The 19,293-nt window shown below is 33.7% G+C and overlaps 1 protein-coding gene across 1 annotated transcript; it reads right to left on the bottom strand.

Annotated features, from left to right (window-relative positions):
• Positions 1-11: 11 nt before the first annotated feature.
• On the bottom strand, positions 12-18,307 carry LOC140062046 (uncharacterized). The gene is made up of 21 exons (XM_072108090.1): positions 18,246-18,307; positions 14,935-15,071; positions 14,255-14,348; positions 9,900-10,041; positions 9,476-9,612; positions 8,128-8,255; positions 7,492-7,689; positions 6,898-7,112; positions 6,536-6,651; positions 6,083-6,207; positions 5,791-5,991; positions 5,123-5,343; positions 4,732-4,811; positions 4,440-4,576; positions 3,858-4,070; positions 3,319-3,512; positions 2,601-2,719; positions 2,055-2,192; positions 1,432-1,535; positions 685-873; positions 12-236 (listed from the first exon to the last, which is right to left on the bottom strand). The coding sequence occupies exons 2-21, from the start codon at positions 14,998-15,000 to the stop codon at positions 12-14; spliced, it is 3,042 nt and encodes a 1,013-aa protein (XP_071964191.1). The 5' UTR covers positions 15,001-15,071; positions 18,246-18,307.
• Between the last annotated feature and the right edge of the window lie 986 nt (positions 18,308-19,293).

Below are 19,293 nucleotides of genomic sequence, written 5' to 3'. Positions count from 1 at the left end.
TAATTTTAAACTCACTCCATCATATCCATCGGATCAAAATCCATTTGCATGGAAAATACTGAAAGCAAATTCAAAAGATCTTCAACTGTAATGTTATACCGTCCATCAAGTTCTTGAAATATTTCTGGAGCGTTGAGGACATTTCCAGCCAGTTTTTCAATGTTCTGAACAAATTCTTCAAATGAAACTCGCTCTTCTTCATACGGTGGTGGCATTCCAAAGAATATGATTCCAATCTGGTAAGAAAATGAACCAAATGAATTATAAAAAAAAGTAACAGCAAGAATATTTATTTTCAACATAAAGACTTGTCTACACTATCAAACTTTATTTGAAAAAAAAAAATGTGATGTGCCCATATATGGACATGATGATATCATATCACTACCTTATTTGGGCATACCACTACCATATTTGGGCACATCACACTTTTTTTGTCAAAACTAGTTTGATAGTGTAGACAGAGCTTAAGAAGTAATTTTTACAGATAAAATGTCATACAAATTTACAAACAGTATATCTTTATTGTTCAAAGGTTTGCATGGCGAAATAAACACTAGTAAAGTTAGGTTTGCTGAACACCATGTTTCTAAAAGGAACTAAAATATGGTTGAGAATTTCTCGAAATTTGGTTATTATTCTACAACCATTTTCTGAAAAAGGGTACTTAAATGTCTTACATACCAATGATTCGATTTGTTCCATATTGATTTCTTTTTGAATTTCTAAAAACAAAGCTGTTATGTTCACGCTACAAATTGTGTCAAGATGCGAACTTAGATCAGCAGCCGCTAGAGGGCCGACCACGGTTCCAATAGCAGTGGTGTTGCACAGGAAAGAATCGTACTGTAGACTAACAAGCTCCATTATAATCTTTAAGAAAAAAAATAAGAAATTTTGTGTAAGCAATGACATAAAGTTAATATAAGTTTGTGGTACGCCACGTATATAAGTTCTGAAAAGAACTGTTGAGTTTCTCAAGAGAGAGAAGAGAAACTCAACAGTTCTTTTCAGAACTAATATACGTGGTGTACCACAAACTTATATCAACATTTGATTTCGCCATGCAAACCTTCAAACAAGACATAAAGTTAGTAATTCATCATTCTTAAACACGTATAACGAAGGCCTGTTAATGCTAAGATGTTATAACACATCTTTGTATTCTTGCAATATGATTGTATGCATCACATGTCTTTTGGAATTAGCCCTACCTAATAGAAAGGTGATATCTAATAGTGATAATTAACAAACTCTAATGCAAGTTCAGCTTTCTGTAAACATTTTTGAGAATGTTTGCCATGCAACGTTACCGAAATCAACTTGTTGTGCGCACTGTCTATAAGTGAATTGAATAAAAGTAGGTTTACAAAACAAATAAATGTTTTGTATTCGTGAGAATATTGAAAAATATTGATTTATAATTCTTACCATACTCAGTTGGCTTTGTGACAAACTACCGTTGCTGTGAAATCTTGATAGTTCTTCAAGAAGTCCAAAACTCCCGTCGATAAATTTCCGAAGTTCTGGTGAATCTGTTGCATATAAATATGATGAAACTGATTAATATTTAAATTCTTGGTTGTAATTTTGGTTGAAAAGATCCAGAAAGAGGGATGAGGGTTTTGTAATAACATGATCAGATTGGGGAGTAATGGAGTACCGAATGATAGGAATTGTGCTGGGGAGGTTTTAAGCTATCCATTTGAAAACTGTCATGGAATGGATGTGGGTTTGGAGTAAAGTAATAGCAACATGACTGGAATATGTACTTGGAAGGTTTTAAACTACTGGAGTATATTGGGGGAGTAGAGCCGGCTCTGGAGCGGGTATTTTTTCTAGTGACTATAGTTGTACTGGGAAGGTTTTAAACTACTGGAGTATATTGGGGGAGTAGAGCCGGCTCTGGAGCGGGTATTTTTTCTAGTGACTATAGTTGTACTGGGAAGGTTTTAAACTACATTTTTAAATTGCCATGGGGATTTGTTACTGGAGAGGGCAAAAGGTGCCCACTTTGGGGCGAGCATTTTCTCATAAAATACAAACATATTTACCTTCATCAATACAGGTGGTACCACAGCCATGTATACAGCAAATCTGATCAGTACCACATTCGACATGGCTCTCACAAAGGTAATCACAAGATGTTACTGTTTCAGCATCAAATTCAGGACAAACATTTAACACATTTTCTATAAAGATAATATTTGTTTTTTCAAATGTTAGGTAGTTTATATATTCGTTTAATGGTTTTCTTTCCTATCCCTGTGTCTTCTTAGAGGGGGTGGGGGATGTACAGATTGAACATTCTTTTGAATGAGGGATTCTTAGAGGATGTAGACATCATTAGATTATATTTTTGATTAGAATATTAAAGCCTTTAAGAGGGGGTCTGTTCTACAGTCATGTTTCCAGTGATGATAATCTCTTAGGAGATTTGGGATCATTGAGGATGGAGACATCATTCTGTTTAATCTTTGGATTAGAATATTTAAGTATTTCGAAGATCTGTCATCATGTCCAGTGGTGCATGCTGTCTTTAACAGAAGTAATAAATGAAATAAACATTAATATATCTATAAATATTAATAAATATCTACCTTTAAAAGCATCATGGATGTCGTTTAAGCTGACTATTACTGCATTAATAAGATGAATCAATTCCTGATCCACCTGGTAAAAAGTACTGTTGAGCCAACTTGTCATGGTTCCGTTTAATCTACATAGAAAAAAGTATATACAGTTCTGTACGTATAATAACGTAAACTTAAGCATATACAGTTCTGTACGTATAATAACGTAAACTTAAGCATATACAGTTCTGTACGTATAATAACGTAAACTTAAGTATATACAGTATTGTACGTATAATAACGTAAACTTAAGAGCAATTTACATACCTAATCTAATGTATAGATGATAGAGCAAATTAAGGTCAATACCAACTAAAAAGAAATTAACACTAGGAAGGTTTCGCAAAGCTATAAATATGATAATGAAGATTCACACATTTGTGAAGCTTTGAGCTGATCCTCATTTCATATTCGTAAAGTGTGTTCTTGTTGACAAATATCACCAGTGAATTCAAGTCCTCACTCACTTTGATGTTACGCTAGGCCTAGGCAGCCAAGCAACACGTACCTGCACTTTGTTCAAATTTAGCGCAATCATATATTTGATGGCACCCTCAATATTTTATTTTTACTGGTTTACTAAAACGAATAGGTGTGTGTGACATATCCGTTTTCGTTATCGTATTCACAGCGTTGCGAAACCTCCCTGATCTAGGTAGCAAACTATTGACTATAATACACTTACATGTTACCCGATGAAAGACCATCTTTTGGTATAAGCATATCAAACAACATCTCAATATCTCCACTTTGATAAGCCTGTATGACATAAAAGAGTGCAAAGACTTCTTGCGGAAGTTCATCTATTTTACTTAGAACATCTTCAAATATCAATCGCAAACCTAAATCATCCTTTGAATAATTTGATAATTCTATGATCTGAAAACGATTGAAAATTTAGTGTTAAAATTAGTAAGGTCCCACTTGGAAAAATGACTTTAGGATCATTTATACATTATTGGATTTTGTATATCCAAGATAATAGGAAGAAATTTAACTTTAGTCGGGGGAGCAACACAAGGACATATCGCTTGTCATTGGTCAATTTGAACCTTGGGCGGTATCTCTAGTGAGAACCAAGCTGTAATGAAGGTCTATGATACGAGTAAAAACAAATTTAGGTATAGCCTACAGTAACCAATTAGCTACAATAAATGTTTCTATTAAAGCAGAATAGTAGAAATAAACAATGAAAGATGGGAATGGGAAACTTTATAATGTTACCTGCTCTATGAGTTTCATAATATCTTCATGTTTATTTGGTTCATCAAAGATCATTGTAAAATTAATAGAACAAATCTCCATGAGGAATTCGTGTTCATCAACGCTCGGTTCAAACGTTATGAAATCTGAAATGTCTATTTCATTTTGGCAAATCATATGTGCGACCATCCAAATATCTGTATGATTGGCGGTATCACTGAACAGAGCCATTATCTGTTTAACAAGAAAAAAAAAAGTATGTGTAGTAGTACACTTAATAAGTTAAGTTAAGTACTCAACACCATTTAGGTACAAATCAGTGTAGGATCCAGAATGTAATATGGGGTATGGGGATTGGCTTTGGGCCTAAAGTTGGGGAGTTGTACAGTAGCCCAACCCTCACGGCATATCCAAGGGGGTACATCCGCCCCCTCCAAATTTTGCAAATTGTAATGCAAAAGATAAGACCGCCCTTCATTTCACTATTTTTAGCCTCTCCCCCCTATTTCAAAATGCTGGATCCGCCACTGATCTAATGGATCCGCCTATGCAGATTAGATTTCATAGGGAAACAGGAAGTACAAAACTTTCTATAAGTTTTACCTTTTGCAGGTGCAGTGTTGAATCTCTCAATGCATCAATAACAAAATGAGTATGATTCAAATACATATCAAGTAACTTGAATGTAGAGTTATTGCCAAGCAGTCTGTCTATAGGGGTGTCACCAAGACGTATGCCATCTACAAAATAAAAACAACGACAATGTTACAGTATATACAAAACTTGATTGTAAATCTGACTCTGTTGTTGGGGGAGAAATGTGCGAAATGAAATTTGATAATAACTTTAGAATTATCAGTACAAATTTATGACTCAATTTCAAAATATAGCTTACCTCCAAGACCATACTTTATTTCATTCCACCATGTTTGATTAGAGAAGGCGCCATCAAGAATACTTAGGCAGTATCCAATTCTGTTGACCAATAAAAAAAGGATAGTAGAAAAAATGTTGGTAGGAAAATACACTCTCAAAAAGTGTGATGTGCCAAAATATGGTAGTGATATGACATCACTCCTGAGGACGATCAACGCATATTGATCGAAACATGGAGAAGCTTCACAGTTCTTTTCAGAACTAATATCCGTGATGTACCGCAAACTTTATATCAAGATATGACATCATCATGTCCAATTTGACAAGATAATATTGATATTGGCAATTATATATACAGTAAAAGTAGTTCATTAATGTATTTAACCTTTCAATAACAATTTAATACATACGTTTCGGCAGAGAACCACTCCTCTACTGGTGTGTTTGACAGAATCTCAAATATTTCCATAAATGCTTGCGTCATATCATCATCAAGAATGTATTTAAGTGCTTCAAGATCTACATTCAGAAAACTTGGCAGGTCATCCATTCCAGTCAGATTAAATAAACTGTGCAATATTAACTGCCAATCAAGTTCCCCTTCTTTCAGAGTAGATAGGTGTTCTTTAGTCTGTTATGCAAAATTAAAAAAATGCAATTTTTAGAGTGATTTTTATGGAGTGGAGCTGTGGCTTGATGGTTATGATGCTTGTGTATATATGTTTGTCTTTTGAACAGGATTGCCAGCTTTAAGAAGGATAGTGAATGAATTCGCTTATGGTTATCCTTGGCAATTTGCCTAAATATATAAAAATCAACAAAACAATCCATCTTTTTAAGACACATTTGAAACATATGAACGGATTGATGATTGGATTAAAATTTAAAATAAATCATTTTATGGTAATAAGTGCCGTCCTATATATTTGCTATTTATAAATAAACAAATTTGAAAAACGATAAGAAATGGTAAAGCCGACAGAAAACAAAAATAAAAGTTGCCTAATTTCAAGTCTTAACTAAATCCTGGAGCGATCCCAGGACCCTATCAAAAGTGTAAATGGGGGTCAAAGGTTACCTTTTTTGCAATAAGTATTGCATCCATTCCGGATATGAGATCAACCCAAAATTGAGTGACATTATTCATGCAAAGGGCCTCTTGAATGCTCTGCACATCCACCATTTCATCAAACTCTAGGAGTTCTGTAAAACTTGAAGTATCGTTACAAACGTTCAATAAGTCGTCCCATCCCGTTTCATCTTCAAACAATGACAATAACTATGAAAATAGAAAAACAAATAATTATCATTATCAAATGGACAAATTGTCACTTTTTTTTACATTTGTTTTGAAAAGTATGTTTTATTACCTTTCCAAAATTTATAGATGCATTTTTAAATCCCTCTTTCACATCGATTACATCGCCAAAATGATTGTCTAAAATCATCTCCAATACCCCGTCTCTATACAGATCTTCCAATCTTGTACCATTTCCTAAAAAATTTTATTATTTGCCTTTGTTGAAAAATGTTTAGTACTAAAAGTTCCGAGCATAGAGTGTTAGCGAGATCAAATTACTCTTACAACTACAATATTAACATAATGGTTAAAATATTATGAAAACAAACAAGCCCAGAAAATGATTATTTTTAATAAACAAGTTCAACATAGTGTATACACATATTAGTATATATAAACACAACAGGCACAGAACATGACTTCTAAACTGACATATTAGTATACATACATCTATATGAATCTATATATAAATTCACATTTGATCTGTTTCACATTTTTTAAAGATTTATGTACAGTAACTTACGTTTTTCTTCTGTTTCATAAAGAAAGTCTAGAAAAGGTTCGATATTAGATTTCATATTCATCCACCATTCTTCATCCCCAAACAGGCTATCCATCATCTCAAATAAACGCTTAATTCTATAGTATGTCGGTGGTAGTAATAAAATGAAAAAAATAGTTCAAGTTAAAAATTGTACTCTCCCAATATCGAAAACTCTTTGGTTGTCCTAAATCTGGTTTAAATAATAAATTAAATATTTTAGAGGTAATGAAGAATTTGGGACCTTTTGGGCCTCAAGATTGGTTTTGAGAGATCTGGTTTTCAGAGAGTCTGGTATTGGGAGATATAAAAATAGAGGTCAACTGTATTAATATGCGACCTACGTGTCATCTTCTATGTCACCGCTCTGCATATCCTGAAACAACTTCAAACCATCTCGTACAGCAATTAGCATATCGTATGAGTTTCCTAACCCTCTGATCAATTCTTGTAGTTCGGGAAAGGCGTCCAATTTCACTAAAACATTGAGGGCGTCTTCGATGGCAGCTACCCAATCATACCACTCGTTTCCAGAAATTGCTGACGTAAATCTGGCAATCTATAAACAAACAGGTCATGATTTGATTTTATTTGTCAAAAGGAGGGAGTGCATGCCTTAATTACAACCCCTTATATTCATCCCAGTGATTTAATACATGGATACTCTAATTGGACCAGAATATGTCATATATATAAATCAATATATTTGAATATTTAGATGATTTAGGACAAACTAAGTTAACTTATTATATACCGTTTACACGTTGTTTCTCAACGTGTAGGCTAGTTATATGCTCTATTAAATAGGACCTGCTAGCCTACTACTGTAAGCTGTTGGTAGCAGGACTATTCGGCCAACACAAGGGAAAAACTAATATAATTAACATATTTTAATTAATAATAGGTTATTTCATATAAAATATTACATAGTGCTGTACCTGTAAAACTAAGTATTCAATGTTTAACTGTTCCTGAAACTCTCCAATTATTTCCGGGATCGAGGTGATGTTTATTCGACAAAGTTCTTGTGATATTTTTCTAACATCAGATCCTCTGGGAAAATCCAGATATTTTTGTAACTCTGTTTCGTTGCAGGTAATTCGATAAAAATCAACATACCCGGTTATATCCAACAACTAAAATGTGAAAGAAAAAAAATGTAATGTAATGAAGATCAGTCCTCTGTGGACTTAGATGTTACGCCTTTCACATCGTGTCACCAACAGCCAACTACAGCGCCATTACTTCTGTCCATGACAGTGGCTCAGTGTGTAAACTGGTACACCAGAGTAACTCGTCTCGAAAGATGTACTAGGTTCTTTAAAGTGCACACAAGCAATGTGCATACTCTGGACCTACGGTTTATAGTCCTTATCCGAGAAGACTTGTTCTACCACCAGAACCATGGAGCGAGTGAGCCTTGCCGATGTTATGGCAATGGATTACGGTTCCACTGTTTTAACTGCTCAGCCACTCACTCGCTCAAGTCAAAGAAAAACTAAACAAAATATATCATAATTCACTTTATTAGCTTAATTTATAACATCTTTAAAAATAAGAATAACATTATTTACCTCGTTAACGTTGATAAATGAATTCAAAAATGCATCTACTACATCTGGTTCAAGTTGTATTTTACTTTCCAAAAACCAAGCTACGTGAGATTCATTTTTGAATAAGTCTCCAACCCTATAATCAACATCTGAAAACAATACATAGTGTATATTCAAATATTGAAGCATAAACAAAATCACATTTAATTTTCCTGCTCATCAGACCTTGAAGGATGTGGTCATATCAATTTCATCAATTGATTGAAAGATATAGTTTGACCACCGGGCATCACACAAATGTTAAACTCTGTCTGCACTATCAAACTAGTTTGACCAAAAAAGTGTGATGTGCCCAAATATGGTAGTGATATGACATCATCATGTCCATATAATGGCCACATCCCTTTTTTTTGTCACATTAAGTTTGATAACGTAGACAGAGTCTCCTCCAGGATTTCAACACTACAGTAATTCCAAAATATGGCCACCTCATGTTGGAATGAATTCAATTTATATTATTCGTTCCATTATGAATTCTGCATAATGCAGAACAAAACTAAATGTACAACAAAAGAAAGAACGTTCAACAAACAATCACCACTATACAGTATAAACTTTGCCCTTTGAATAGCTGAATGCCATTTCAATTTTCTTTGTCACACAGCACAGTAAAGTTAAAATAGATACCAGAGATGTTTCCATTGTTCCCTAATTCTATGAATATCAGAGCAAAATATGATATACTTGTATATAGTTTGAAAGATAGTATAGTATATCTACAGTAGAACTCCTATTTGGGATCTAACAAAGTATTAATAATGGGTGTCCACTGAATAGGATTGGCTGGTGTTAAAAGATATATTATCCTGTGCTTGTTTCTACCCTTCTTAATAGGGATGTCCCCTGGATAGGGGTATCTCCTGAATAGGGGTGTCCCCTGAATAGGGGTATCTCATGAATAGGGGGTATCTCATGAATAGTGGGTATCTCCTGAATAGGGGGTATTCCAAAGAAGAAGTTTCACTAGTTAAAACCACCATACAGTGTTTAAGCTACACGTAAATTGTATGATTCTTCTATATGGTTTAAATTGTAATGGTTTCCTGAACTTTATACCTATGTCTTGATGTTCCACTATAATGTTCTTGTGTTTTTGTATATAATGGCTTTAAGATTAATCCTGTAAGTGTCCCTTGAATAAGGGCTAGCTGTTACAGTAGTGTTACCCCTCATTTGTTTTATAGGAGTGTGTCCCCCTAGTACAGTATGTTGTATTTCCCTAACATGTGTCTCAAAGGAGGGGTTCTACTGCTGAAATAAAGTATAAAAGATGCCAAAACTACATGAACAATAGAGTAACAATACATACTTGTGATATTAATGCCAGCTTGGAGACCATCTGCTAACTCCATCAATGGTTCAATGCTCCCAGAGATCCCGTTCAAAGACTCTGTTACATTCTCATTACTGATAAGAGGTTCTAGCGAATCGAATACTGCAGATATACTATAAAATAATTCAAACAATTTATCAAAATGAAATAACTAATAACAAAGCAATTACACTTTTTGGAAATGATAACTCATGTTAATACTTGTTTAAAAATATTTCACCTTACTGAGTCTGGGAAAAATTGATTATTGTATTACATTTAAAATTCCAAAAAAATTGCGTAGTCCTTAGCACCCCAAGATATTTATGTCACAGTCTACCATGCTTATTTTTGTGGGCTTTATTGTATGAAAGGACAGAGTGTATGTGCACACACATATATTGATCTGGACTCCTATTACCTGGCTCCAGTGTAGCTTGGTACCTCATTACTTTCTATAGTACTGCTGTTACCCGGTATGCAAGCCGTCTCGAGATCACACATGTAAGACTGCATGAAGTCAACTGCCCCACTGCTTGGCATTGCTTTTGCATTGTAGTAACCTATAAGAAAATTGTAGAAACAAATGTACAGTATATACATAATAAATAGTGTTTATACTACCTAGGCCTATATCAAATTATTATTAGTAATAAAATTCATGAAAAGAACACTGTGTATAACTATAAGAAATTTATTGCGTGTTTCAAAATGAATTTTTATTTTTCAAAATCAATGTTTTTTTAGATTTTATTTAGGCCTACTAGGGGTAGGCCTGGCCTGGCCATCGTGCCGTTATCTTGTGGTGCCTCCATTCGGACCCTGCGTCTCAGCCTCTAGTCTATGCCTCCTACGTATTAGGTAGGGCCTAGCTAGCTAGAGTAGTAGAGGCCTAGAGTATAGGCTAGTAGTATAGTTTATAAATAGAGTGCAGAAGGCCTTACTTAGGCTAGCCTAGGCCTAGCTCGCGATATACCAGAGGCCTAGCCTAGCCTAGCTAGGCCTAGGCCTAGGCTAGTAGGCCCTAGCCTCTGCCTAGGCTAGGCCTAGGTCCAGTCTTTTAGGGCCTCTGGTAGCATTATATCGTTTTTATTGTTGAGCCTAATACTGATAAAAACATACCTGAAGAAACTATATTAATATGGCCAAAGAATAATCAAAATTAACTTTATAAATATTATTGTTAAAAAAGTTTTGATTTAACCGCTCTTGATTTTACTCAATTATGTTGACGGCCTCTACAACAAACTTTTTTTATCGTCTTCTGCGCCGCCGCGCGCGCAGTGTCTCTTTCTATTTTCCGATTCGTAGCGCAGCCCAAAAAAAAAACACCACTGTTAAATAAAAATATTTTTAAACAAATAAATAATTAAATTGTGTCAAAAATAAAGGTTGCAAAAAAATATATAAAAAATAAACAAACAAAAAATAAATAAATTAATTAATTAATAACAATAGGTCTTAATAACAAATTGGGCGTTAACTAAAGATACTATCGGCAATAATACTACATACTGTATTGTTTATTATTTAGGCCTATAATAAATGCTAAATACTTTAATTACCAGTATTAGTAGACTTATGACTGGCCACTTATAATTATCAATTAATCTTAAAGCCAAACACCATACGTCAATTGTTTTCATCATCAGGCTTAAGATAATTTTCTTACATATTTTAATACTGTGGATATTAAATACGGTTTTAGTTGTATTCCGCCGGATAATTTTAATTAATTAAAATCTTCAGCTTTTAGTAGTAAACAACGTCTGTGTTTTGCTGTGCTTTAAGACGAGGTCTTGATGTTGTTGTGGTATGGATTAATTAATCTTAATGAACTAGCACGATCACCTCGGAAAGCCCACAGCAATCAACATAAAACGATGAATTAGAAGTGCCGCTTTTTTGTAGGATTCAGAACGTTTATCATCGTGGATTTTAAATAGTGGGGCTAACCATTACCCATGCCTTCAAAGCAATGGTCTAACATAGGTCGCTGCTCATTATGTAGTAATAATTCAATAATAATAGTTTTCAAATGGACGTCTCTATGTTAAATTCGTTAAATTGAAAATTAGTAGGCCTATTAACATTATTTATTATTTGAAGAAAAAAATATCCCTGTATCATAATAGAAAAGGGACTTTTTGTTAAATTGAGGGTCGCCATACTGTACAGGACGTTAAACTACTATTTCTCCGCTGTTATTATTAGTACCTCTTTCTAAGTATGAATTAATTAATACAAATACTTTACGCTAGTTTAACACATTTATGTACCACTAATAAGGAATCTATTTTGTTTTGCTTGTATTCATATATTATTATTATTATTATTATGACGATATTTGGCAAATGCTGCCAAGTCGGTCATCTCTGAATAGCTGTCAAAATATATTCGTTTCTTTAATATTTACCTGACCTATCTTCCACAAGGTCAACATTATAAGTATGTGAAAATTGTGCAAAGTCACCAGAACCACTGTCCCGTTTGAATAAGACTTACTGGTAACAACAGGATAGCCTTTGTTAAAGTTTGCATTCAGACGGGTAATGTTTCAAGTGACTATTATGCGGGTGTTGTGCTAGTCTGCTCTATCACGCTGAGTTAGATAATGCACGTGATGCGAATGACTATTCCTATGTATAACATTCATTATTTAGCTATTTTAATATAAGTATTTTAAGCCCATCTTTAATTAGGCCTTTTAATCAACTTATTAAAAATTAAAGGAAAGAGAACCACGGAGCGGGGCCGCCGCGGCCCAACACAGAAGTTGGAAACTCTTAGTTAAGTTGTAGCCTTATATTTGAACATATTTGAAATTTAAAATGAATTATGTTCTACTATTTGTGAGTAAACTATAAAAAAGATGATTTTTTTTCAATACCGTTCTTGCACTCACACAATTCCTCTATGCCAAAACAATACGTTTGACGTCATAGCGCGTACACATTGTGTGGAAACATCGATAAAAATAGGAGGTCTCGAATCGAAAAAAATATATACTAGTGCACTTTTTTTTTAAATGTATGAATTAAAAATACATGTTCGTCATTATAACAGCTATATCGCACTTTGTAATAAAACTCTCACACTCTCATGTTGTTGCACTTTTTTATTAAAAGTGTCACTACTCTCATGTTGTCGCACTCTGTAATAAAAGTGTCACTCTCATGTTGTCGCACTTTGTAAAAAAAGTGTCACACTCTCATGTTGTCGCACTTTGTAATAAAAGTGTCACCCTCTCATGTTGTCGCACTTTGTAATAAAAGTGTCACACTCTCATGTTGTCGCACTTTGTAATACAAGTGTCACACTCTCGTGTTGTCGCACTTTGTAATAAAAGTGTCATACTCTCATGTTGTCGCACTTTGTAATACAAGTGTCACACTCTTATGTTGTCACACCTTGTAATAAAAGTGTTATACTCTCGTGTTGTCGCACTTTGTAATAAAAGTGTCACACTCTCATGTTGTCGCACTTTGTAATACAAATGTCACACTCTCATGTTGTCGCACTTTGTAATAAAAGTGTCACACTCTCATGTTGTCGCACTTTGTGATAAAAGTGTCGCACTTATGTTGTCGCACTTTGTAATAAAAGTGTCACACTTATGTTGTCGCACTTTGTAATAAAAGTGTCACACTTATGTTGTCGCACTTTGTAATAAAAATGTCACACTCTTATGTTGTCGCACTTTGTAATAAAAGTGTTATACTCTCATGTTGTCGCACTTTGTAATAAAAGTGTCACACTTATGTTGTCGCACTTTGTAATAAAAGTGTCATACTCTCATGTTGTCGCACTTTGTAATACAAGTGTCACACTCTTATGTTGTCACACCTTGTAATAAAAGTGTTATACTCTCGTGTTGTCGCACTTTGTAATACAAGTGTCACACTCTCATGTTGTCGCACTTTGTAATAAAAATGTCACACTCTCATGTTGTCGCACTTTGTAATAAAAATGTCACACTCTCATGTTGTCGCACTTTGTAATAAAAGTGTCACACTCTCATGTTGTCGCACTTTGTGATAAAAGTGTCGCACTTATGTTGTCGCACTTTGTAATAAAAGTGTCGCACTTATGTTGTCGCACTTTGTAATAAAAGTGTCACACTTATGTTGTCGCACTTTGTATTAAAAGTGTCACACTTATGTTGTCGCACTTTGTAATAAAAGTGTCACACTTATGTTGTCGCACTTTGTAATAAAAGTGTCATACTCTCATGTTGTCGCATTTTGTAATAAAAATGTCACACTCTTATGTTGTCGCACTTTGTAATACAAATGTCACACTCTTATGTTGTCACACCTTGTAATAAAAGTGTTATACTTTCGTGTTGTCGCACTTTGTAATAAAAGTGTCACACTCTCATGTTGTCGCACTTTGTAATAAAAATGTCACACTCTTATGTTGTCGCACTTTGTAATAAAAGTGTTATACTCTCGTGTTGTCGCACTTTGTAATAAAAGTGTCACACTCTCATGTTGTCGCACTTTGTAATAAAAATGTCACACTCTTATGTTGTCGCACTTTGTAATAAAAGTGTTATACTCTCGTGTTGTCGCACTTTGTAATAAAAGTGTCACACTTTCGTGTTGTCACACTTTGTAATACAATAGCCATACACTTATGATGTGTTGTCGCACTTTGTAATAAAAGTTATCGCACTTTAATCGGAAAAGCTATGGAAAATGCGGCAAATAGTTATGTATCAAGGATCTGGGTGGTAACGGACTAGAGTTACAAGTTAGGCGACATTATACTTACAATTTGTATGCTGTTCAGGCGGAAAATCACTACGTATGATGGCAACTGCTGCAAACACTGCGATTGGCCATATTACAGAAATAACCGTAAGGACCTACAATGATACAAATATTAATTAAGCGAAATGATAATTTAATTCTTTTAAAATAAGATAACATGTGATGTAAAGAGATGCACTGTGAAATCACAAACACAAATTATGAAAATAAATCAAGCAGCATTTTGTTGATTGATACTGTACGCATGTAAGCCACTTTGTAGATATGTACACAGTTTGTTGATGTTAAATAAAAGTTAACGATCATTTAATTGTCAGTACAGTACAAGAGAAATTAAGTAGTAGGCCTACATTAAGGGTCCAACCAGGCTTATTAATTGTTGACCTACTACCCACAAAAGTTATCGATACTTGGCCCATGAAAACAACTTTTTAGAGGGCAAAGGCTTGATGGTATAAACAGTAGAAATAACAGTTAGCCCACACAAGTGAAAAACTATATATATATATCAACTATTGTGGCCTATTATTGAAATGTGTTTTTACTTCTGGCCGCTGGAAACAAATGTCCTGGTTCTGAGACTATGAAAAATTATGTGATAAACAATTGATGAGATGAGATAATAATAAAACAAATAGTGTAATTATAATTCATATGAAAAAATAAATAAGTGTGACTTACAGGTGCCCGGATTCGTAGCCTAATATCTTTCCAAATCAGCAGGCTTAATTGTTGTAGAGCACCCATGCTGCTGGTTTACTGCCTCGCCTGGAGGATCTGCACTCAAAACCCACTAGCAGTTAACTTCGAACTCCAACCTAGAAAAATATTATATCCAGTTATGAATTAACAAACAACTAAGCTGTAATTCTTTTGCGTCAGTGATGAAAGATAATGAATTGTTACGGTAGTTATTGACAAATGGTTGGCTATTGTGGGTTACTTATGACCAACACCACTCTGTATTTACTTAATCACAGTAAATAATGCTTCTTGTAATTAGCCGTAAGCAATGTTATTTTCTTCTGAATATAGCATAAAATGTCAAAAACTTAGTATGGGGGGGGGGGGGCGGGTGTAAAATACTTTTATATTAATTTACTATTGATTTAGTAAATTTATACAACTATTAAAACACTGCATTTGATTCGGGTCATAACACAATTTGTATAAGCTGATATGATTTATTTAACATGGGGATTTGTATACCTGGATATGTTATTTTGATTAGTGGAAACGTACTCTTTCATTAAAGACAATTAATTAGGTAGGTCTGGTAATGAAAGCAAAATAATAAAATCAGTGCATTAATATTTATACGCAATGATGACAAATGGCGAATAAACAGTATGGTACAGTATGTCGACTAATGGCATAATAATAATAATAATATTCAATCATCATTATTAGTACAATACGTCAGATTTACTGGCAGGAAGTAATTATTGTCATGAGATATTATCAGTATCGTATTTGTGAGAATATCTTCTCCCATAACACTAATGCCCACATTTCGAAAACGTTTTTTAACATCCACAAAATTTCTATTACTCAACGTCTCAGACAGAGTGAATAATACATGCCCGTCCCACGTTCGACGATCAAATAGAGCCAATATCGCATGATGCTTATTTTCTATTATATTTTTTTCTATAACATTATAACATAACTGTCGGAAGTAAATGAATTAATTTTTTTTTCAATAGTTGCAATGCAATATAATAATCCTATTTTAAAAGAAGATCATCAGTTGTATTCACTGTGTGAATTTAAATGTTTGATATTGTATTATACTATATTTAACTCTGCCTGTACTATCAAATAAGTGTGCCCAAATATGGTAGTGATATGCCCAAATATGGTAGTGATATGACATCATCATGTACATATATGTACATATCACATTTTGTTGTCACATAAAGTTTGATATAGTGTCGTAAATAGCTTTATGTGAAAATAGCACCGTATTAATACTGTTGGTAGTAAAAAGTTTAAGGTTTATAATAATGAAATGTACTTTTAAAAGAATAATGGTGCATCATCCATATAATACGTGACATATTCAACTTTTGTGGGACGTGGCTTACACTAGTATACAGGTTTATTCACGTCACCAGCAGTTAAGTGTTATTGAATACAAAAATGGGTGAAACCTTTTTTATGTTTGCTAACCTTTCTTCTTTATATTTATAGAACAGCATTGCAGAGTGAAATATGATATGAAATCAATAACAAAATGTAAAGTACAAAGCAGCTAACTTTGTTTACCGATATGCACTATTATAAAGCAAATTGCACAGTCAGAAATGTAGGCCTACTCATTCCCAAACTGCATGCCGTGACTAGGCCTATACCGGGTCAGAAGTTAGGCCCAATTTATACTTTTCCCACCCCAATAATATAACGGCTATAAAAAAAAACAGAACTGTATGAAGCAGATGGGTAGAACACAATCCATTTTCGACACACATGGCTAGGCACATTATGCCTGAGTATGATTTGAAAGTTTTTGAATACTATCTACAACTGTATATCCAATTTAATTGTCCAGGAAAGGGTTGGTTTGTGATGTGGTAAGAAAATATAGAAAAATGAATACGTCATGAGTATCGATAAAACGCCAACAAAATATAATTATAATAGACTAAAATATGGGGTATATTGCTTTCTAAAGATCCACAGGGAAGATCTGTTCTGTTGTTATAAGCTTCTATTCCATTCCTCACACCAGCCTACTTGTTGCGTCCATAATAATATCAAACTAATACATAACAGAAATACATACTTGAAACTTTAAAAAACCCAGGTAAGTAATCAAATACACCCTCCAATTAGCTTATTTCGTTCCAAACAGCTAAACATGTTTGACATATCGATTAGCAATGATATGCAGATAACTACGTAAATTTATTTAACAAAAGACTTACACTTTATCGATTGGGATGCATCCAGTCACCGTGTTGTCACATTGCATATCATTCGAATACAAATAATAATAATTTATTGGAACTAGGCCTACACTTTTACAAGGGTGGCATGCACACACTCAACCGTACGATCTTATACAGATATAAACAACAAAATGAAAAAGAAAAAGCCAGTATGGGTACGGTGAACCCAGGAACAAAAGCAATAAATACCACCCCATACCACCAACAACAACACACGTGGTTCTTTGACATCAGATAACAGAAATTAAATGTGTGATGCAGTAAAAAAAAAACACTAGCATCATATTGTTTCACACTATCCATATATTTCGTACGTAGGCCTACGCATTGCAGTTACCGTAATTACAATTTGCAGTTATAATCATCAACATATCAGAAGATATGCACAAAATATCAATTACCATATATTGTTAACTGGTAACTTACTTTATATATCCTTTATTTAGTACAACAAGATATAGGCCTAATACTTTTATCAAAGCAGTAGGCCTACAGAGATTTGCAACCGATACGCAAGAAGCCACAATACAGCTTTTGTTGGGCTGACGGGTTTACAAGGAATTAAGACGACCTCATATAATTCTGGTCGTACTTCTTAATAACAGGTCTATATGTCAATGAGGTTAAACAAGCTGAACCTAAAACCATTGTCAGAAGGGAATGGCAACTAATAAAGTATGAAATCCTAAGATACTAATATGTTGATCTTAATTCTGGCTGTTATGGTATGTTAAAGTATAAAGGACTCATTTCGTCCTCTTTGAGGGTGGAGAGACGAGTAGAAAACATATATCTGCCGGTGTAGGAAACATTTCACCACAATTATTAATAGGTTTATAATATAATATCTATACTATCGTATAATACCACCAGAAGACAAAATCCAAATGATCGACACACGTCATGTTCTATTTTAATGTATTTCATTTGGAAACACGGTGTACCGACGCGCGCAAGCCTGACTTGCTAGATACATTTAGGCTTAAAAATACAAACTGATAATATACTATTCATATTACTGAAAAATATAAATATCCCTACCTGCTAGTTTGTAATGAAACGTTCCGTAAGCTTGTGATAAGTACGTTCCACGCGGTGCAGGGTATTCCTTTGAATTCCATGTGAAAGCCGAACGCTTTATTAAAATGGTTACGCTTCAATTGATCCGTGGAAAGATAAACAAACTAAAATTAACACTACACAACTAACATGATATAAATAGAAAATAATATTAAGAAGGCTACATTTATAGCACTGTTTCGTAAACAAAGTGCTTTAATGGCTAAAGTAACTTTATAATTATTGATAACATGTAATTCAATGTCATATACAAGAAGTAACAAAAGATACTGATTATCGTATGATATTGTATATAACTTCAATGAAATCTGTAGGCCTACCATGTTTCGATCCTTCTAAAACTAAGCTTTTTTGTCTTGGAATTTTAAAACCGCAATAGATATATACTTTTATATCCGTTTGCATGAATGGAACAGGACCAACGATTCTACGGAAGAGATAATTATAGTTTCTCTCTTTTCTTTTAACGGTTTTGTACTTCAATTCGGAGAGTATGAATCTGTTTAACATGGTCATCATCAAGCAAAATGTATCATTTTTTACCAAAGGTGATTTTTATTTTTGATGTTGATTATAATTTTATAGGTATGGATGCTGGGCACTAACTATGATCTGAAGGTCATAGGTTCGATTCTTTAACTCATACGTTTCTCAAAATGTAGAGTTGTAGATTATTTAATAACATATTTTTTTTCCATTTCATATAAGATATATACTTGATTCACTAACGCTGAAATTAGTTATTATGCCTACTCCCAGCAAGAACAATCATGCATAACGTTGTATATGTGTCATAATAAATATGGAAAATTAACAAAACATGAACATTTAAAATGAATAAATTAACATCAACCAATATGTAGAATTAGAATATATTTTATTTATGTAATCAATAACTATTATGTAAACTAACTAAACGCACAATAATAGATTTATTTATTGGCAAAAAATGTGACAAATCTGTCACTTTTAAACAATATCTGCCTGTATGATAACGTGTTGCAAATTG

This window comes from Antedon mediterranea, chromosome 11 (genome assembly GCF_964355755.1).
Source record: "Antedon mediterranea chromosome 11, ecAntMedi1.1, whole genome shotgun sequence".
Lineage (NCBI taxonomy): Eukaryota > Metazoa > Echinodermata > Crinoidea > Comatulida > Antedonidae > Antedon > Antedon mediterranea.
This window is presented reverse-complemented; position numbering and strand designations above follow the sequence as displayed.

Bases quoted from the DNA above. Each gene is read 5' to 3' on its own strand.
- LOC140062046 (XM_072108090.1), bottom strand. From the start codon at position 15,000: ATGGGTGCTCTACAACAATTAAGCCTGCTGATTTGGAAAGATATTAGG. The intron at 5,344-5,790 runs GTAACCTTTGAC...TTTGCATAACAG, and splicing joins CAATACTTATTGCAAAAAAG to ACTAAAGAACACCTATCTAC. The intron at 237-684 runs GTATGTAAGACA...TTTTCTTACCAG, and splicing joins TGGAACAAATCGAATCATTG to ATTGGAATCATATTCTTTGG.